The sequence below is a fragment of the Coenobita brevimanus genome, chromosome 110, assembly GCF_032717465.1.
Source record: "Coenobita brevimanus isolate Jiangsu-jjx chromosome 110, ASM3271746v2, whole genome shotgun sequence".
Lineage (NCBI taxonomy): Eukaryota > Metazoa > Arthropoda > Malacostraca > Decapoda > Coenobitidae > Coenobita > Coenobita brevimanus.
The window spans coordinates 37,103,518-37,126,528 of record NC_137063.1 but is presented as its reverse complement, the minus strand read 5'-3'; the positions used below and the strand labels follow the sequence as shown (position 1 = coordinate 37,126,528).

The following is a 23,011-nucleotide window of genomic DNA, read 5'->3' as shown; positions in this document are numbered from 1 at the left end:
TATTGATAGGTTCGTGTTGTCTTTCACATGATTTCCAAGTTCTCGGCTCGATCATTTCAATTTAGAATAATATAGGAAGTATACACGATGTTGTCATATCACTATATGTATTTGTATTATTCATATTTTATTCGCATGTATGCAGCATGCTGTTATGAACAAATAATTATAATTTTGAAGAAGTTACATGCAATTCGGTTTGTCGAAACAGTTACAACAGCTAACAGAATTTCATTCTTGACCTGTGGTGTTTATTAATACAAGTATCGTAATCGTTCCCGGGCTCCAGCTAACATTATAATTAAGGATAGTCATGGAGAAGCCCTTAGATAAGTGTCTGGATGAAATGTAAGTATGGCAGTGTAGTTTTATGACACTAAAGTTAATTGTTAAGCACCGTGTCCGTGCAGAAATTGCAACGTAAGCCCATTTTATTTATTTATTTATTTTTTTCGCACAATCACATTCACCGGCTTTTCAGTGTGGTCTGTGATATTTCCCCAAATTAGGAGGACTTGTCATTAGTACTGCTATCACAAGTGCGTTCATCAAAAACTACTGGAAAAATATACTGCACAACCTGGGGGGTGTATTGACCATTGGCAGCTTGTAAAAATTTACCCAGGGAGGATCCTCTTACTCCCTAGAAATGGAGTTTGAGAGTGAGTTGTCATGTTCTACGGAGTACTGCAGCTTCCGCAGCACTGCACCACTCAGGCACACGTACGAACATACGCATTTTTTACACGGAGTGGCCAAGTGAAGATCCAAGGTGTGTATCTTTTGGAATTTTAAATGAAATTCATTGTTTCTGGAAATATGGCATAAATTTCCGATTGGGGTTATGGGGGTTCATTATGATCCTTAGGGAATATACTATACGTTAATGGTGCTAAAATTCCTAAACTGCGTATTGTCCACTTGTAAAATAATACTCATGTGTCTTGGTGGTGATCCCTGTATTTTGTGTTTCTTAGCTTGTTTTACTTATGTTTAACCCTAGTTGTGGCTTTGAAGAAAGATGCAGTTGTCAACTGTGTTGTCAGGCATAAACACCAGTCTGTGTCAATACAGTCAAGCCTCCTTGATTGTGATTAATTGGCCCACCAAACCACTGCAATGACAAAATCTCTTAATAACCAAATAAAGCAGTAAATGGGAGTAAATGTTGATTATGGTAGTTCATTTCCCATGAGTGTACACTCACTTTTTTGGCTTATACCTAAATAATAACCTCCGATACGACTGGAGAGACTGGATCAGCTCAGTTCACACCGATTCTGCGATTCTCAGTTGTGAACCAGATGACCCATTTCTCTCATATTTCTCCTAACCAAGTTTGTGAGACAGAATTGTTATCAGTGTATTTTGTCTGTGGGTATGAAATTCTCACTATTAACCATTCCTAACCATCAGTATCTGTTCTTGTAAATGCAGGTGTATGACACTTGTTTTTTCAGTTTACTCCTAAATACTTTATTACATGTACCATTTATTCATAATTACAACTACTGTCAAATCAAAAGCTTAATTCCATTATTGGTATCTCCTAAGACACTTTGTAGGTGAATTTAGAGTGCATAAAGTGTTGTTACAATGGAGTTCTTAGCCAGTCGCCTCGAGGCATGCCGTTACCATAGTACTGTGCAATAACCAATATGTAGCTACCCAACGGCCTACCGCATCGGCAGCCCACATCAACACCTATTTTTTCACTTACCAGTCCAGTCAGAAGTTTGTATTAATGGCTGTCTGGGGGGATGTAATGCAGTAAGATATTTTTATTATGCTAAAAAGAAAAACAATAAAGCAGTAAAAGGTAGAACTGTAAAAAAAACTGAACTGTGGCATTCCCATGTGGGAGTTATGTGACATATGATGTTCGTTTGTGAACTGTTTAAGATAAAAAGATCTATCTATCTATCTATTGCCAGACGCCATAATCCCGTAAGGGGAGGGGCACTAACCCTCCACCAACCCACTTGTTGACACGTAGGGAGCACGTATGATTTGGTTATATGGTTACCACCCAGCGTTGTAAATGGTTTCTTGGCTTGCAGGAAACTATTTGGCTTGTCACTCAATGTAAAGGAAACAAAAGCAATAAGAAGTGACAAGAGAGATGGGAGAAATAGGAAGAGAGGAGGGCAGGCACAGAAAAAGAATGATAAAGGCTAAGGAAGAAGTAGTCAGCACTACATCAAGTGAGTGGATGATGGTGCAGTGACAAAATACTGAAATTCAAAGAAGCAAATGAACATAAGAAAGACTATGAAAGATGTATGAGTACGGTACTGCGTATGATCAAGTGATGATGGAAAGGTTTTGACTGGGTTGGTGAGTGATTTAGCAGACTTGTCGGGAAACATAATAATGAACCAAGCTCAGGTATTCGATAAAGAACTTAAATTAGGACATGAGTGTGATTACACTGAAGGACAATGGGTCAGAGGTGTAATGCTGAATTGTTATACGTGACTTTTGTTAATATGGTTAAATGGTTCATTCAACAAATCTCTGGAACCAAGGGTGCCAGAAAATTGATGATGTACCGGTACCTGTATTTTAATAAGTACTACATACTGTATTTTAGTAGTAGGTAGTGGCAACCATCATCCACTCAATTGATGTAGTGCTGCTTACTTTGTCTTTTATCTTTACCTTTCATTTTCTGTGTCTGCTTTCCTCTCCTCCTATTTCCCCCATCTTTCCTGTCATTTTTTATTACTCTTCTTTCCTTTTCAGATGACTTTACAATGAGTGACAAGCATAATGGTTTCCTGTAAGTCAGGAAGCCGTTTACAACACTGGGTGGTAACCATGTGACCACCCCATATGTGTTCTCTACATGTCAGCAAGTGGGTTGGCAGGGTTAGTCCCCTTCTCCATAAAACAGCAAACTTAAAGACAAACAGCCACCCCTTATGGGATAATGGCATTATAAAGACTACATATTTTGGCAACCACTCATATTATGGACACATTCTGGTAGTTGGCACAGTTACCACAGACTTGGTACAATTACCTCACTCTGTGGTATTTAATGCACATATTGTTTGTTCCAGATCCCACAGTGCTGGAGTGTCAGGGGTGCTGTGTGCTGATAGTCAAGGTCTTTGCTTAGGGGGTGAGTTAGAGGATAATATGGTGTTCAAATGATTTTCAAGACAATTTGTATGCTCATTCAAAAATTTTAGTTTAAGTCTTTGCCCAAGTAATAGTAGCACAGTACTGTGTACCATATTTTAACAAGTGGTATTATTCATTATTCTTTTGATTATTAAAGTCTTCTAAGTTCAGATACCATTATTCCTAATTTTTTAGTAAGTATAGAAATATATGGACAATATACACCTCTGTTCAGAAGTTATATAAAATACCTGTACTTTTATTATACACAAAATTCATTTGTGTTTAGTGCGAGGGAAGGCGTCAAGTTCATCCTCTGGCACCATCGCAGCTTTGGCAGCCCGAGCAGCCATGTTGGAGCCTGGCAGTCAGGATCCAGTCATTCTGCTTGAGAGTGACAACAGGTACAGTACATGAATTCACACAGACCATACCCATTACATTGCTGACTTCATACTGTATACTAGTACTACATCCTGAGGTACTGACGAGAAGTCTATGCAGCGTGGTGCTTTATACCCTGAGTGGAGCGAAACAGTTGCAGATCCCACCCAGGAGCCAACACATGGTGGTGCTGTGTTCCCTTGGTGGAGCAAAGCAGTTGCAGCATCCACCTGGGAGCCAACCTCCTGTTTCCCTGCAGCCCACAGTGGGGAAGGACCATTGTCTCACCCTGGTTAGGTGCTGTCTACCACAAGAGGGCACTGGTACCCTGCACAGTTGCACAGTGTATATGCTGTATGGTATTGCAGAACAGTCCCATAGAAGTTGCTTACCCATGGTTGATGGATCTGCTCAGCCAGACAGACCATGGTTAACCCTTAAAGTCTGTTCATCATCAGTCATTGTGATTTAGACAAGGTATGTTCAGTCAGATCCACATCGATATAGTAGAAGCCAAAAAAAACTGAGGAGAGGGTGCCACACCTCTTTGATGACATAAATGGAAGCTAGCAAATGAGAACAACACTATCTGGTGGTGTCTGGCATGATTGGTTCCCTTATTTGTGGTGGGAGAGCCCCACCCCCCCCTTGGCTGTCTCTTCACCTCCCTCTGCCCCATTGGAACCTCTTCTCACCGTCTCCTCCCACCCAAATCTACCCTATACCCACCCTATACCATAGTGGGGTTATTTCATGTATTTATATTCCATTCATCCATCATCTAAACCTGTGTCGCCCCATGAGGACCATAGGAATCTGGGGCTAGGGAAGTTGGTCCTGACTTTTAAGATGAGAGCGACCAGCCTCACTCATCCCTGAGTGGCATTACATGAGCAATAAACCCCAACCACCCCGTGAATATAAACCTACACAGGCTTAATCCGATTGAGGCACCTTAATTACCCATTAAACCACCAGACTTCATAATTTGGTTATATGGTTACCACCCAGCATAGTAAATGGTTCCCTTCTGTACGGGAAACCATTTGGCTTGTCACTTAGTGGAGAGTCACCCATAGGCAGATGGAAGAGGGAAGAATGAAGGAAAGAAAGAACGAAGAGGGAGTGTAAAGTCACCAGTAGACAGAAGAGTGAAGGAAAGAGAGAAGAAGAAGGAAGGAGCTAGTCTATTATTAGAGCTCAGCAGTTACAGTGGAAAGCGAGTGATATCAGGCCAGGTTGGAATAAAATGGGTAGGTTATCGGTTTAACAGATACAGTATTGTTTATTATAGCTGATGAAAGTTCTGTGTGCTTTGTGGCATCCATTAAAACCAATATCTGCTGTACTGGGGTCCATTTTAGCAAGGGTCTACTGTATGTCATTGTATAGATACACGCATCAAAACAAGTATTGTTACTTTTTCTGACACTCTGTTTTGAAACACCAGACAAAGTGACTGATATACAGTAATTCTCAGAGCCTCATTAATAGTTGGCAGGCCAGTGTTCCATATCAGTAGTAGCAGCTTGGGATGGGAGTGGGAGTGAGCAAAGGATGACCCAGATAAGGTATATTAGATCCCTCCCAGCATCTCAAGAATATCTTACAGCTGTAGGTGTCTGCTTTTAAGAAATGTTTAGAAATAAGGACTGCATAGAAGCCATAGGTGAGTGACTACAAAAATACTCTGATACATTTAATGGAACTGTTCCAAAACATCAAAATGAGATGTCAACATGGACACGAGCAGGATATAAATTATAATAAAATGATTAAAATAAACAAACAATATTACAGTACCAGTATCAACATACACAGTAACAATAATACTGTAATAATAATAATAATAATGAACATCATCAGTAATCATCATTATATTTAAATAAACAAATATCTAAAAACATACCTAATACAGCCAATCAAAGGGTTCCAAATGCATTGTTGAGAGTATGAAATTGAAAAATTCAGAGGTAAGTATCTGTGCATTTTATTTCCAACCCTTTCAAGTACTAACTGTAAGCTTCTGCCCCAGTCACAGCATTCAGTTGTCATGGCATGGATACAATCAGAGTCTGTTAGTGCCCATCACTGGTCCTTCCAAAGATCCTTTCATTCATTCATCATCCTAATCACCAGGGCTGCAAGGTTACTAACGACACAAGTACTGTACCATCATCTAACTGTTGCATCTTCAGTCCTCAGATACTTCCTGAGAGTTGGAGACCTTGAAGGATGAGGCATTGTTTTACAGTTACATTACTGTCAGATCTCGTACTTTATTATATGAAGCCTTGTGGGTTTACAATCCTCGAAATCTGATTAACTCATTCATGCCTATAGGCCAAAAATGTAAGGATACCAACCGTATAGAGTCAGATCAAGTAACAATGCCCAAAATGCCTCAGATTTATCAACCCCATACCTAACAATATTTTTGTTTTATGGGCATTCAGTACATTTTCATTGTTTTAACTGAGTTGCTCTTACTCTTGCTAAGGTATGTCATAATACCATACAAATACTACCCTCATGTCATACTTTTCAAAATTTCCATTTTGCAGCCAGTGCCTTGTTCACCGCAGCAGTGGAGTTACGCTAGCTGTCTACAAGTCACCAGAAACTTCCTAAACCTCGTAGATGATTCCTTAGGCTGATAAACTGAGCACAGCATTTAAAAGGACATCGTTGTGTATTGTATCACTGTGGCTCCTGTGTTATGATCTGAGTTTGTTATGCAAGTTCCATAATCAGTATCATTATTGGCAAGTTCATCTTCAGAAATATTTGCAGCTCTCTTCTGTACAGGGCTGCATGAGTGTAACAAAGGCTACTTCCTGACCTTATTATTCTCTCATCCAGGATGAGTGAATGAATGTGTGACTGACTTCACTATGCACTATATATGCTTCTCAATTTTTGTTCCTCTTTTTCTGTTCCTGGATCTTACCCATTTATTAGTGGGAAATACTGGTAGGTAGGACAGTTAATTTAATGCATTACAGCAGCTCATGCGTCGGCTCTTTGAAATCTGGCTGGTATGTGATTACGCTCTATATCATAGTAGTTTTCTCCAGAACTTATGATACATAGCTGCCTACATGAGAGTCCTTGCTTCAATAAAAACATGGTTTTTACAATTAATCAGTTCAGCTAATTTAATTGTGGTTATTGTTCACATTGCATGTTTATTTGGAATGTGTAGATAGATAGATGAATTAGCTTTATATAGTTTGGAGTAGAACCAGTCTGTGATCACCTGCATGTATTAGCTGTGTATAACAACAGGGCTAGGTTTCATACACTGAAGTCCATATTACAGTACAGTACCTGTGTATGACCTTGTTTATTTTGCTGCAAATTCAGCTGATGAAACAGTGTGCAATGAATTAATAGGTTTTATATATATATATATATATATATATATATATATATATATATATATGTGTGTGTGTGTGTGTGTGTGTGTGTGTGTGTGTGTGTGTGTGTGTGTGTGTGTGTGTAAAGTACCTTTTCACATTAATTGACATACTGTATAATGCATATCTTTTGGCAAGATCCCAATAATTTTTAACTATATACATTAATATACTGAATTGTTAAAAAAGTATATATATATATATATATATATATATATATATATATATATATATATATATTGAGGTAAATATTATGCAAATTCAAACTTAAATTAATTTAAATTACAGTACTAAGTTATAGATTTTCAGGAACTCTGTACTTCAAAAAATATATTACTTACAAAACTCACTTTATATACAGTGTTTGTGGAGTCCTTTACAGCAAAAAAAATAATAATAATAATACTGTACATAAACAGTATAAACAATATCCTTTACAAACATCAACACCAATACTCAACACCTTCAATCCACTGATATATTTTAATGGATTATCAGTACTATCACGAGATACTTTTATTTTCCTTGAGGCCTTTAACTTTGGAGTGGTTAATAAAGGCTATCTGAAAACTTTCCCACACTGAATAAACCGTGTGGAGGTATGAAAACTGAAATAAAAATGTTAACCTGATGAAATGGTTTTTCATCACACAATAATTGACACAAACCCAATTTCCTCATTGCATATATTCATCACTGTCACTTCCACTTAAATCATAATTTACTAGATTACCCGAAGATGCATTTGCGGGTAAAGTTTGTGAATTACCCTGAAAAGCAGAGCTGTGTTCAATGGATAAACCAGGCTGTGGTTTAGGTGATGAAACCTTGAGATCACCCCCCCTTTCATGACTGGAATTTACATAAGAAATAAAGCCATTCTCTGACACACCAGACTGTTCAACTTCATTACAGTCTTCACTTTTTAAAGACAAACTATCTGCTATTGCCAGGCTATCACAAATATCAGAAGGTCCACCAAGAGTTGATGAATTTACCTTGACCATTTTCTCGGACACTGAGGATTCATTCCTTGACAAAGTGGCAGAAATACAATCATCAGCTTTTGACTTACAATTATGAATGCCTAGTCTTGAGGGCAAATCATGTGAACATTGTTTTTTGTGTACAATGCCCAACCCCTGAGGCCCAAGGTTGTTTTTGAAGTTGTTGAAATTTTTCTGTGAGTTTGTGATGATGTCCTGAAGTGACTGTCTTGCAACTGCCTTTTTAGTTTCTTTGGAAACTCTCTTCGGTTTGAGCTTGGCAAACACTGACTGAGCATCAATCAATGCCCTCTTCTCCTCCCTTATCTTCTCTGATGACTTAGGCTGAAATTAAAGTGTAACAATTAATTCATATTCATAGTTAACCAGCATAATACTCCTTTTTTTCCCATAATAATATAAACAACCTGACCAGTTTGGAAAACATCAATATCAGCCTCTTCCTCTGACAATACAATAGTAATCCATTCTTATTTCTATGTTCAGGACAGGAAACTATCACCATACTTCTGACTCAACACATACTGTTAACATGAGATGGGGAGTTCTAGTACAGTGGGCTTGCACAATGAGCGAGTGGATGGGCGGTTCACGACCTCGTGCACTGTGATTTTGTGTACTGTGAATACATAATCTTATGAAAAAATAATGTATGGGTGGGACCCCCTCAAATCTTGATATTTTTTTAACCTTTGAGATAAAATAAAGGGAAAATTTTTACAGATATAGCTAAAATAAGAAAAATATAGTCAGTCATCTTAAAAACAGTAGTCAATAAGCCTAGCAGGGGTTCCAAGGCACTGCGACACTTAAGAGTGCCCCCGCTGCCCAACATGTCTTTAACGGTTGCCAATGTTGTATTAATCCAGACTTTGACAAAGAAATTTACGGTCTGCTAAGTGTTATATTTCTCCCAGAATGCAGCAACTGTCATTATGGTGGGGGCTGCAGGTATGCCAGGTGATGCAGGTGAGTCAGGTAGGGCTGTGGAGGGGGAGACAGCTGGTGAGTAAGGTGAGGCGGTGGGCGAGTCATGGGAGATAGTGAGGGGAGGATCCTTCTCCTCGCTACTGCTCACATATTTGGCAATTTCCTTCATCTCTTGTTTGTCAGTTTCATTCCTCATCTTGTTATGGACATATTTACAGTACAACAACATGGCATTTGCGAAATAACCATTATTCAAGTGAATCTAAACGTTATTATAGAAAGTGGGTATATATTCTAACTTGCTGTTATTGCTGAAAACATTATTGTAGAAGTCGTTAATGGCAACATCTTACTGTAGACTCCTCTTGAGCACCTTACTTCCCCACAAGTCTCTAACGTCACGATGGGCGCATCATGCAGGGGTAGAGGGGGGGTGTCGTGTAGTCTGGGAAAATAGCAGTTTTGGGCCACTCCTTGCCACTGCCTCACATATTGTGGGCTAGCCTCACATATTGTGGGCAAAACTCACACATTCAACATGCTTTTTGGTCACTCGTGTACTATGCAACTTGCACATTGTGATCACACGTACTGTGCGAGCCCACTCGTGTGTGTGTGTGTGTGTGTGTGTGTGTGTGTGTGTGTGTGTGTGTGTGTGTGTGTATTTACCTATTTGTAGTATACAGGAATTGAGCAATGCTCGTGTTGTCCTGTTTCCATGTCCATATTTATCAAGTCTACCTTTACACACATGAATGTTTTTCTCATGCACCACCTCTTTGTCTAAGTCGTTCCAAATATTTAAGTATTTACCTAATATACCTAATTGTGATATACACGGAATGTACTATGCTCGTGGGTTTCCGTCACTGTTTCTCAGTAAGTCGAATTTAGCTTTAAACTCGAAGTTTTTAGACTGGACGATCTCTTTGTCCAGGCTATTCCATAAGTCTATACTTCTGTAAGGAAAGCTATATTTCTTGATATCCTTCAAGCAGCTTGACTTTTTCAATTTCATTCCGTGTCCTCTTGTTGATCTCTTATCCCATACAAACAGATCTTCTTTGTCAATTTTATCTACTCCCACCATAGTCCTGAACACCGCAATCATGTCTCCCCTCTTTCTCCTTTCCTCTAACGGGGGGGGCGCGGTAGCACAGTGGTAGCGCGCCGGACTCGTAATCGGGGATTGCGAGTTCAAGCCTTGCCCAGGCTGCCATGCCGGGAGTGGTAGCTCGCTCTTGTAACCCTAGCGGGGCTATATAGCCCAATACAGGGCTTAGCTCGGGGAACTCCATTTCTCCCATTTCTCCTTTCCTCTAACGAAGGCAAATCCAGTTTTTCCAGCCTCTCTCTGTATGACAGGTCTGTCAGACTGGGGACCATCTTGGTTGCTGTTCTTTGTATTCTCTCAATCTTGTTTATATCTTTCTTTTTGTGTGAGGACCACACTACCGCTGCATATTCTAACCTGGGGCGGATCATGGCCACTATCAATTTTTTCATCATTTCCTCATCCATATAATGAAATGCTACTCTTATGTTAGTCAAGAGTTTATAAGTCTCTCCAACTATCGTGTGTGTGTGTGTGTGTGTGTGTGTGTGTGTGTGTGTGTGTGTGTGTGCGCGCGCGTGCGTGTAAAACTTCAATATAATCGACTTCAACTGACCAGAATTCGCCATTATCAAAACTGAGGAGCTACCGGACTAAATTCCTATACTGTATATCAGAAAAAGTTCAATAAAACCAGAATCTGTCCAGACTGACTGACCACTTCAGCTATGTTCACTACAATAAGGTAAATAAAAGACATGTTTATCAGTGTACAGTACAGTACACTTGGTGCTGAAAATTATTTTGGATAATCCTATGTATGTTTTGATGTCAAAATATGGCAGAATGACCAGTAAACACTGCCAAAATAAGGAGGGTTACTGTACATACAGTAGTGTTTAAGTAGGGTGTTTTTGGTTTTCAGTGGTTTTTCTGTATGGTTTTCTCGGTGTTTACCATTACTTTGGATATTCCTATGTGTGTTTTGATGTCAAAATATGGCAGAATGATTGGAAATCACTGCCAAATTAAGCATAGGTACTGTACAAATAAGTTAGGTATAAGTTGGAGGTGGGTATACGTAGGGTCTTGGTATTGTAGGGTAATGGTGTTCATTATCTGGATGTCGCCACTACCTGGACATGCCTTTGGCTCAGTTATGTCTAGATAAATGAGGGATTACTGTGTGTGTGTGTATATATATATATATATATATATATATATATATATATATATATATATATATATATATATATGTGTGTGTGTGTGTGTGTGTGTGTATATATATATATATATATATATATATATATATATATATATATATATATATATATATATATATATGTATATATATATATATTTATGTGTGTTTGTTTGTGTGTTTTTATATATATATATATATATATATATATATATGTGTGTGTGTGTGTGTGTGTGTATATATATATATATATATATATGTGTGTGTGTGTGTGTGTGTGTGTGTGTGTGTGTATATATATATATATATATATATATATATATATCCATCCATCCACCATCCAATCCTACGTTGCCCCATGAGTAGCATAGGAGCCCGGGGCTAGGCATGTTGATCCTAACATTTAAGATGAGAGTGATGGCGAAAATATAATTGTAGAAATATCAAACAGCTTTCCCTGTTAAATGAGCCATACAATCATTAAAGCTCTCAAAATCCTTGTTCCATTTCACAAGTATAACCACCTGTACATTTTGTATTAGCAGAAACTAAAACCCACTTGCGTAAACTGCAGTAACTTGGCCACTTTCTCATCTTCTTCACTGGGAGGCAACAGTGGAACAGACAGGTGGTACGATGCATCCTTCACTGCCTGAGCTTTGGCTTCGTCACGTTTTGCCTGCAACATCAAACAAACAATCACAAATTTGCTGATGAAGATGGAGTGATATTATACCGATGATATTTTCCCTCTGCTCAGTGATCATGAATCAAAACATCACATTCTGTCATCCAATCCCTTGCTGCCCAAACAAAAGTCGAGGTCAACATAACATTAAGGGAATAAATACGGAGCTGCCATTCACAATTTGTTCAGTGTCGATTCTACATTACAGGCTACAACTGGTTAAAGAACCTATTATATGTCTGTCAACCAATTCTTTTTTGCCCCAACAGAAATGTAGATGCCTGGGGCTAGGTTACTCACAGTTCAGACATTCACTCCTAAGTAGTATTACATGAGCAGCTAACCCCAACCATCCCTTAGATGTACACCCTTGTGGGACACATTCAGCAGATGCAAACAACCCACTAAACCATTAGGTATCCAGTTGGTTGGGCTACATGGTTGCCATCCAGTACAGTTAATGGCATCTTAGGTAATAGGTAAACATATGGTTTGTCACTCAGTGCTGAGTAACCTGATGGTAGTAACGCATTTTGCAGCATATAAGACCCACTTTTTTTTTTACCCTAAATTACCTTGAAGTTAATTCTCATAGTATTGTATGAAAGAAATCAGACAGTTCTTAAAGAGTGTCAGCATGACGTCATGGAACAAAGTACAGTACAATCCCAGCTATCCGGTACCCAGACAAACGGAATACTCAGAACAACGGGAAAATTCAAGGGCTGGTAAAAATGTCAGTAAGTTATAACTGTGCGCCAATTTGAATGGACCGCCAAACCGCCGTTTGATTGTGTCATGCGAGGCTGGGTGAAGTCAGACAAAGCGAGATGAAGGCATTTCCGGCTAATGTAAATCCCTAGCAAATCCTCTTAACTACCCCTCCTCTCCCCCTCTTTCACCTACTTGAATTCAGTCATCCTCCACACCCTCCAAAAATCACCACTCTGCGTTTTGCCACCAGACAGTAAACAAGCTCTCTTGCTATTGTGTTCCTCTGATAGACAGTAATTTATACACTCCAAAATGCCTAAAGTGCAAACTAAACGTAAGCGCATCGTGCTTACCTTGAAACAGAAGCTGGACATACGCTACAGACTTGAAAAAGGCGAATATTGTAAAACACTAATGGCTGAATATAAATGTTAATAGGAATGAAAGTTTACTTTGTTGGAAGAAAAATAAATAAATAATATGCCTGCATTTCATACGTACATCATTTATTTTATTTTCTGCAAAACAGCTGAGTGGCGGGTGAGGGGTGGAGTGATGGAGGTCAGGTGGGGAAGAAGAAGAACAGTCGGAAACGTAAACAAACTCACGTGGGGGCACAGGTGTCGTGACAATTCTACAGTGCAGTCTTAACGCATCATCAGTTCACTAATAAATGTTCAAGCTTTTATTTCTTTATTTTATTTTTCAATTTTTATGAGTACAGTACATATAATGAATACAGTAATTCGGTAAACAATGGACTGGTGCAAAATGCAGTACTGCAAATTGCTAGACATTGCACACGTGCGTTATGACCATGGTGTGTGTTTACAAGGCAGTTTTTCAGGAGGAATCTCTTAGTGTAACCCCTAATATGACTGGTGAGTACCTGAACTGTATTTACTGCTGTGATAGCCTTTGTATAGATTTGACTTGAAAATCAGAAATACGGGAAAAAATCTGTAACCGGGAAGGTAAATTCCCCAAGCCACCCGGTTAACTGGGATTGTACTGTAACTTTTGTAAGGATGGGGTGGTTTGTTTTCTTATTTTTTGTACTGTTCTTTTACATAAAAATAAAGAAACCAATGACTGATCAACAGTAGTGAACAGAGATTCTGAAAAGTGAGTGTGTATTTGAGTTAAAACTACTCACATCATGCAAACTTTCCGCAGTCTTGGTCGAGACAAACTTTTTTTTTATCAGAACTGCCCTTCCAGAATTAGGGTTTGTCTTTCACACTGCAGCATCTTACATGCTGCAAAATACAGTACTACAATGACTGAGTGGATGGTGGGCATCCCCATCTACCAAAAAAGTAGAGAGGATAAATACAGCACATGCACTACTCCCAGGCCTCACCCTCATAGATTCCCGGAGCTTTCTGTTAGAGGTGTAATCATCATGCCAGCGTGAGGACTGGAACTCTTCCAGCCTCTGTATTGTGGGGTCTAACTCCTGAGACTTGGCCTTGTCCTGAACACCATGCTCCAACTTGTACATCGCATCTGTTGTCATTTTCCTTGATACCTAGGTCAGAAGAAAATATATACTGTTAATATAAATGTATAAGAATAAGCAAACAATAGTAGAGTGATCCCTTGGTTATTGCACACTTGGTAATAGCAGTTTTCATTATCTGTGCTGGATGAAAATCTGCATTCCTGCCATTACTGTAGTTTTTTTTTTTTTTTTTTTTTTTGGGGGGGGGGGGGGGGCTAAAAAAAAACTTTGTTCTCGTGTACCTGATCTAGTTTCTGCAGACAATGATGGTGCAAAACCTGTGGCTTCTGATGGCTTTGATGGATTCAATGATAAGGCCCTATTTGAGGAGCTAATACCAGGTGATGGAAACCAGTAACTCTCCACCCCCAAGCCTCAGAACCCTTTACCTCAAGTCCTGCTCCCAATTCACAACCCCCTCTCTCATATACAGCTCCACTCCATCCCTCCATCTCATCCTTGCCCTCCCCCTCCCTCTCTCCCCCTCCACCTCACTCACATACACTCTCCTCATCAGTCTCTCACTCTCCATCCTCTCCACATGGCCAAACCACCTCAGTGTGTTTCTCCTAATGCTTTCTAACACATCCACATCCACACCACAACACTCCTTCACATCCTCATTTGTCAGTCTGTCTCTCCATGCGACTCCAAATGCTCTTCTCAAATAACTCATTTCCACTGCTCTCACTCTTGACTTGTGTCCCTCCAACAAGGTCCAAGCTTCACTTCCATACGTTTGAGTTGGTATCACAATACTATCATGTAGTAACTTTAGTACCTGCAATGAAAATCATTTCATTCATTCATTGCCAGACGCCATGTATCCCAAACGGGGTGGCCAACGGCTTAGAGTTAATTGTTTTACAGGGAGGGGCACTAATCCTCCACCAACCCCACTTGACACGTAGGGATGCCAACAGCATCTGGTGTTCCCAGGCGGTCACCCATCCAAGTACTAACCAGACCCAACGTTGCTTAACTTCGCTGATCGGACGGGAAGCGGTGTACTCAACGTGGTATGGCCGTTGGCAATAATGAAAATAATAATAATAATAAAGATAATAAGAACAATTTCTTCATTCATTCATCATCCAATCCTACGTTGCCCCATGAGAAGCGTAGAAGCCTGGGGCTAGGCAAGTTGGTCCTGACATTTACGATAAGTGTGACCAGCCTCACTCGTCCCTGAGTGGCATTACATGACCAATAAACCCCAACCATCCCTTGGATATAAACCTTCACTGGCTCAATCCGACTGGAGCACCGTAATTATCCACTAAACCACCAGGTGCCAAAATTTGGTTACATGGTTACCACCTAGTGTAGTAAATAGTTAATTGGTGTACAGGAAACCATCTGGCTTCTCACTCAGTATAGAGTCACCCACAGGCAGAAGGAATAGGAAAGAATGATGGAAAGAAAGACAGAAGAGGGAGTCTAAAGTCACCCATAGGCAGAAGGACATGGAAAGAATGAAGGAAAGAAAGAAGAGGATGGAAGGAAAGAAGGATGAAGGAGAGGAAACAGCAGACACCCGAGAGCAGCCCTACATCAAGTGAGAGGACGGTAAGTGCCCCTTAATAATAATAATAATAATAATAATAACTGTATAACAATTAACACATTAAATCAGCCTAGTTGTAAAGAAATATGTTAGTTATATCTTAATGATCAAAGATATCTGAAATTCTAAATAATTTTGTCTACATTTGTAAAAGTTCTTGAGATTCATGTGTACTGTACTCCTTTGATTGCATCAGTAAAGAACCAGGGTATACAACTTACATCTTTATCTTCAGGAACAACTTGCTCATTTTCTGTGGGATCCCAGCGCCGCTCCTGACGGCGTGCCCCGCTCACAATCTCGTAGTCCAGATTCTGCAATAAACAAAGAAATGTACAGCAAATCCTCATTATGTCAGTGATACATTCCAAAGTATCACAGCTTCTTCTATACTGTACAACTGGTAATGTAAAGTGGGTAAAACCAGCATACGCTTTACAGGCAGCAATGCAGGGGTAATTTTTTCTGTAAATGACTTTGGACTTCACAGCTAAAATAAGCTTTTAATTAGGCAACATATGAAAAGAACTTTTTGTATCAAGATAAAGACTGACACCTAGAGAAATGAGTGAATATGAAAGACACTTGTTGTACTAACAAATAAAAAATAATCATAATCATCATCATCACCATCTAATCCTGTGTTGCCCTATGAGGAGCGTAGGAGCCCGAGGCTATGCAGGCTGGACCTGACATTTAAGATATGAGCGACCAGCCTCACTCATCCCTGAGTGGCATTACGTGAGCAATAAACCCCAACCATCCATTGGATATAAACATGCACAGGCTCAATCCGATTGGAGCACCTTAACTACCCACTAAACCACCAGGTGCCATAATTTGGTTATATGGTTACCACCCAGCATAGCAAATGGTTTCCTGGTGTAAAGGAAACCATTTGGCTTGTCACTAAGTGCAGAGTCACCTGTAGACAGAAACAAGAGGAAAGAATGTAGGAAAGAAAGACAAAGGAGGAAAGACGGAAGGTAGAGAGGAAAGGGGAGGTACCCAAGAGCATCACTAAATCAAGTGAGTGGATGCTGAGTGCCCCCACCTACCACTAAAATAAGAATACATTAATGTAAATTAAACCTTTTATGTCCAGCAATATCAATTTAAGGTAAAACAGTACAATCAGTCGATGTTAATGACTGTTTAGCCAACAGAAAAAATAATAAAACATCAATTACCCCCTGTCAATTTTCACTTCCTTTAACTAATTCACAATCAGTTTAAACCATATTATATTATTGTCTCCATTCCATATAATAAATAAACAATAAAATACTGTAGGGAAAGGACAAAATACCTGCATTCCTTCACCTCCACTCTTTTTATCTCATCCTTCACCTTAACTAAATCCCCAATTCTTCACCTGAATCCTTGCAAGCTTAACCATTCAAATAAATTATATTTTAAAATTCCTTCTATCTCCACACAGTTTTATGCATGTTTGGAAGGACCTCTCATAATGAAGGAGTTGATGACAGCCATATCTAACCTCCCCAGTTCAACAAGGCTCTCTTGAAATTAATAAAGTTGCCTGGAGATAGCAAAATTAAAACATAAAAGTACATCATCCAATTCAAAGGGCTAAATCAAGGTAAACATACTGTACAGTACAGCATGTGAAAGAAGTGACAGCTCATTCCCTTCCTCATCTTCCTCTACCAACTCTCCATCAGATTATCTTTTAATCCTTTCACTACAAGAGGTCCCATCCACTCACCATCCAATCCTGTATCACCCAATCAGGTGTGATACCTAGGCTCATTTGACAGTATCAAGAAATATAAAATGTTATCATACTGAAGAGACTTATAGAGATTCATTCAAACTCCTTCACTATGAGAAATCTTCCCTACAGATGAATACGAAAAAAAAAAAAAAAAAAAAAAAAAATCACTGTTGACTTCCACCACTCTTAAAGGCTGTATTCTCGGTGACAACTGACTGCAGCACCTCCTCCTTAACAGTTTATGTTTTGTATTCTATCTTAATAATCTCTTGTATCCTACGTATATAATTATAACGGTGACAATGTGCATCAATAACATAAAAGTGAATACTGGGGTGCTATATGCAGAATAAACTGCTAACGAAGACGTTACAAAATTTCCAAAGCCATTTAGAATACAACCATAAGTTCTCCCTCCTTTGCAGCAAGTCCTTGTAATGTGTCAGTAATATGATCCAAAATATCACAAATTTTCCAACTAAATGGTAATACAAATTGGAGGAAACTGGCAAATCAACTGTACAGGTTAAAATGGAATATTAATGGGTAATTTTTCTGTAAATTACTGAGAGTTAATAACTTGACTCCTGGTGACATATCATGTGATATTCTTCAGCTTTGGAAATCCCTCTAAAATTTCAAGGATTTTACTCGGGCTGCTATCTTATCCCCTAAGTTCAAAAAGTTTATCATAAGCTAAAGAAAATTACCTGTTAAGGGAAAGAATAAAAAGGAAAAATGCATCACTGTCATTAATGGATTAACAGCAGACAAGAATGCATAAAAATGCAACATACTGTATTACAAAGACTTTTTGTACTCCTTCACCTTTCCACCTCGTTCTCCCACCAGCTTTTTTTAATGTGGAGTATACAGTGGAATCTTCTAAATCGTACGATTCTAAATAACAGATTCATAATATGTGGCAACATCATGCAAGTTTTCAAAATCAGTAAATCACGGAAATTACACAACATTCACGGATGCAGCCATCAAAAGTGACACTTTTCTGAGGCCTTGCATAATACATGCCATCATTACCACAAATCCATGCATCTAGCTAGACATAAATCAATCTTGGTCAAGCATGGCAACAAAACTAATCATAATCACATTCAAGCACAGCACTTACCATAAGCCAATCACAGCACCTCCTTCCCATGCCATGCATGATGGTTGTTAGTGTTTGCTGGTGACTGGTTTGATATGGGTTTGGGGATAACTTTTCCAAGATGAAAGACCCATAAATAATTTTCCCCATCTCATCTCATCTCATCAGCCATTTGAGTGTCCACTGCAGGACCGGCCTATCCCAACCGAAGTGGGGATGATACAGCCAATGTATCTCTACCAAGTGGCTTAGGCTGTCTAGTAGAGTAGGGTGAGAAGTGCTTGTAAGTGTAATTGTAGTGTTGGAGTGGCTTTGGATGTGTGTGTAGTCTGTGAACCAAGTGTAATTGGACCGCGCAAGCCGACTGGGTGTAAGCATACTTTATAGTATGCGACACTGGTTCAACTACAGCACCCCTTGTGTCCGTCAATGCGGTACGTGGCCTGAAGAACGCTCCCAAAGTTTATTACCCTGGTGGGTCGCGAACCCTCGTTCTTCAGTGTACGAAAACACACACTTTACCACTGTACCACAAAGGCTAAGATCAGTTGTTTCTAAATTGTGAAATTCTCAAATCGCAGTGTGTGCCCAGTCTCACATGCCCATTAATTAGGAGATTCCACTGTATTTTATGTACCTCTCATCAGTGTGTTCCATGTTCAAACACCTTAAATAAAATATAATGACAGTATTACAATATTTGATCTATATTTTCCTCCACTCTGCTCTGTCTACAATTTTTTTTTTTTTTTTTTTTTTTTTCAGCTTCTACAGCTGCAGGTAACTCATTCTGAACTGTAAATTATGGTTTCTGCCAACTTCTCACTCCCTCACTCCTAAGTCAACTTCATGCTTACTGTAATACCATCAATTAATCTACTGTACAGTATATATGAATCTGACACCTTCCACAGCTATTTCCTTTGTTGCTATGCAATTCAGTACCAATAAACCTTCAAAATAAAGTGACTCTCATATCAAGTATCAGACAATTCACATGCAATATATTATATACAATATCGTAAACATAAAAATCAAATGAAAATCATGGGTTTCCAGTACTTACTGCAGGATCTGTCTTGATTTCGAAGTAGTTATCACAGAGATGGCACTTCATCCTGAACTGATATATGGGAGTTGAGTAATACATCCCAACCTTCTTCTTTTCTGCATTATACCTGAAAATTAATTATACAGCATGTTGTAGCACACTGATATACATGCATATGGGCAACATAAAGGCAATTTTTTCATTTTCAGCACTTATGCACATGAAAGACTGATACTTAAAGTATTCAGTACAGTAAATGTTTGTGCCATAAAAGCTAGGCAATGACTGTCTCACTTACTTCAATAGATTAGTATCTAAAGAAATATATACATACTATAAAATACTACCAACCTTTGATATCAACCCATTAGTATAGTAACAAATATTCACAGTGAGGTACCGGTACCTGTACAGTATATCTCACCTGACTCCAGTGCCGATGTGGTTATCGCAGCCTTCACACCAGATGTTATATGGCATCTCAAAGCGAATGATGAGGATGCCCAGGTGCCGCTTACGAGCACGTTCCCGGAGAGCATGTGTCCCCAGGAACTTGTTGAGCCCCCCCTTACTTGGGTCATAGTCAGGTGGGTAGTACTTGTTGACTCCTTTACGTTCACCCTAGCATAATGAAACACAGCCATTATCATATGTGACAATTTCTCAATAGAACAGGGGACATTTTACCTTGGTTATATACTGTATGCAAAAATGTGGATATATTTTGCCACTTCCAGTCAATTATACATTTAAATATTATATATACTGCATCACTGACGTTTTAAAGCTGTTTGAAGTACCGGTACTGTACTGTACAGTACTAAAGTTGTAACAAATACTGATGCAGCTATAATGCTGCATGCATGATACATCAGCATTACTTCTGTCATTTGAAAAAACTACCATTTCAGCTTACAGTGAAATAAGATAAGGCTTGATAGAATGGGCCTGTGGAGGCCCCCAGTTCCTAACCGACCAAAGCTTCTGATAAATGTTTACAAAGCCATAACACTAGACTCCAAAGAAAGAGTAATGTGAAATCAATTTGTTCCATAGTTCTAAGACAACTTTCTTCTGTGATGTTTCTTCCACAAATTAAAAAATAGCAAGACGGTGCATTGTTACAGATTTGTTAATATTAACCCTAACCTAGCTTTTTCTTTTCTCAATGGTGAAAATAGATAGAAATGAATAAATTTCAAGCCATTTTAAGCATTAACTGACTTAAACCTAGGTTTGCGTCATTCAAGCCCAACCGAGACCAATTTCCAACCTTACCCTAAGATATCGACGGAGACCTTCTTGACTTGTTTCAAATTTGAAAACACACAACAGACCCACTTCCATCCCTCTGACTGGCTGAATCAGAGCCATAATGCACCACCAAAAAACAAATGCATACTGCCTATGACCATAATGCACCACAAAGAAACAAAAATGCATTGCTTTTAATGAATGAAATGTACATAATTATTTACGAAACAGACACGGCAATTACACCTGGTATAACAAACTCGCAATCTCAAAATAGGTAATTTTGGTAAATATATATATACCGGTATATATATATACTGTATATGCAACACAGTTAACAGTTGAATTATGACTGCAAGAAGTGACTGGAAAAAAACAAAATACAGTATGGAAGCAGCCAGGTCACTCGCAGCACCAACTGGCTGCATTGTTTACCAACCACCACTCCAACTAGATGTGTCAGTGTATCAAACATACTCAAAAGTATGCAAAAGAAAACACTAATAACCATGTCAAAGCTTTGGGAAACTTAATAATTTAACCAAACCTAACCTAACTTGTGTTTGACAGCCAGCTTTCAAAATTAAAAAAGTGCATTAGGAACGCTGGATATGGCCTGCTACTAGTAAATATCGATGGAATGTTTATCCATTCTAAATCCTCATTTACTGCTTTCAGAGGTAGGTTTATAAAAATGCCCAGTAGCTATGGTAATCCTCGGAAAATGACAAAGTAACCTGTAAGAGACTCATTTCAATAGAAAATATGGAAAAGCCATCCCCATTTGGTAAAGAAATAATGAAATGTAGCATAATAGCACAGGCACACAATGAAGACAACACAATATCTCACTTATTTTTTATTTGTGGAAGAAATGCCACATAGATGAAACTAGACTCAGAACTGTGCGATGAATTAAAGCACGTTGTTTCTTGGAAATCTGGTGTTATGGTTTTGTAAACATTATCACAAACTTCTCCCCATACCAATCCTAATCAACCTACGAAAGACCCGTCTGAACAGGACACCTGCAATACCTTTGCCCGTGTGTTAAAATACTAAATTTTCATCATTAATTTACAAACAGGGGCTCTCCTGCAGTTTCTCTGTTAATTCATGACGGACCAGAACCAGATGGGAACACTTATAAGTATTACAACTTAATTCTCAATTACTGCATAGAATTGTCATATATGAACGCTGACTCACATGGTGCACATATTGTTATGGGACATGATTAAACGTTCTGTGCAAGAGCAAAGGCTATCAGGCTGACAGGTTGCACGGCAGTCTACATTTTAATTGAACTCACGTACCATTTTTATAAGTTAACTGTCAGGTTTCTTGATATGCAGTCAACACACCAGTATCACTCAAAGCCTGTTGGTAAATGCAAGCAGCGACAATAATATGTACGTCGACCACTTCACTCTGGCAAAACATAAACAATGAGAGACTACGAACCCAATACTAAATACAAAAAAGTATCAAATTAAACAAGAACATTGTTAAAATTATAGTTAAGAATATTTATCGAAGTTACTTAGTATGACAAATTGCTGTAGTAAAACCCCTTCCTGTAAAACAAATAACTCAGAGTCAAATGGCCACCCCTAACGGGATTATGGCATCAGGCAATAGATAGATAGATAGAAAATCCAACGTGCGCTTTCTCTGGCCGCGTGACCAATCATCCTTCCTTCATCTTCTATCTTTCTTTCCTTCATTTTTTCCTCTTCCTTCTGCCTATGGGTGACTTTACACTCCCTCCTCCGTCTCTCTTCATTCTTTCCTCTTCCTTCTGCCTATGGGTGACTTTACACTCCCTCTTCGGTCAATCTTTCCTTCATTATTTCCTCTTCCTTCTGCCTATGGGTGACTCTACACTGAGTGACAAGCCAGATGGTTTCCTTTACACCAGAAACCCAGTTCCTACGCTGGGTGGTAACCATGTAACCAAATTATGGCGCCTGGTGGTTTAGTGAGTAATTACGGCGCTTCAGCCGGATTGACCCGGTACAGGTTTACAGTATATCTAAGAGGTGGATGGGGTTTATTGCTCATGTAATGCCACTCAAGGATGAGTGAGGCTGGTCACTCTCATCTTAAATGTCAGGACCAACTTGCTTAGCCCCGGGCTCTTACGCTTCTCATGAGGCAGCGTAGGATTGGATGATGGATGGATGGACTACATACAAACTGTATGCTTTATATTTTTCACATTACTTGCCTAAATCACGAAGAACTAACTGCTCTTCAA

General features: G+C 39.0%; 2 protein-coding genes and 1 non-coding gene across 4 annotated transcripts in view; 1 reads left to right on the top strand and 2 right to left on the bottom strand.

The window, feature by feature from the left end:
* LOC145417342 (coiled-coil domain-containing protein 130 homolog) overlaps positions 1-22,184 on the bottom strand; it is a 249,459-nt gene extending 227,275 nt beyond the window's left edge. The window contains exons 1-7 of one of the 2 annotated variants that reach the window (XR_013900493.1): positions 22,068-22,184; positions 19,922-20,118; positions 19,513-19,624; positions 15,819-15,911; positions 13,890-14,057; positions 11,684-11,803; positions 6,464-8,263 (exon numbers count right to left, since the gene is read on the bottom strand). Coding sequence is in view for 1 of the 2 variants with exons in the window: in XM_080286021.1 (XP_080142147.1) it covers positions 7,610-8,263; positions 11,684-11,803; positions 13,890-14,057; positions 15,819-15,911; positions 19,513-19,624; positions 19,922-20,118; positions 22,068-22,070 (1,347 nt within the window). In the remaining variant the exon portion in view is untranslated. The remainder of the gene's footprint in view (positions 1-6,463; positions 8,264-11,683; positions 11,804-13,889; positions 14,058-15,818; positions 15,912-19,512; positions 19,625-19,921; positions 20,119-22,067) is intronic. The other variant, XM_080286021.1, reaches the window with a different exon arrangement.
* On the top strand, positions 210-6,465 carry Lamtor5 (Late endosomal/lysosomal adaptor, MAPK and MTOR activator 5). Its single transcript, XM_080286024.1, has 4 exons — positions 210-348; positions 3,066-3,127; positions 3,419-3,533; positions 6,078-6,465. Exons 1-4 carry the CDS (start codon positions 314-316, stop codon positions 6,142-6,144), a joined length of 279 nt encoding a protein of 92 aa, XP_080142150.1. The 5' UTR covers positions 210-313; the 3' UTR covers positions 6,145-6,465.
* Positions 14,945-15,063, bottom strand: LOC145417689 (5S ribosomal RNA). Its single transcript, XR_013900552.1, has one exon. It is a non-coding gene; the product is annotated as a 5S ribosomal RNA (ribosomal RNA).
* Positions 22,185-23,011: the final 827 nt, after the last annotated feature.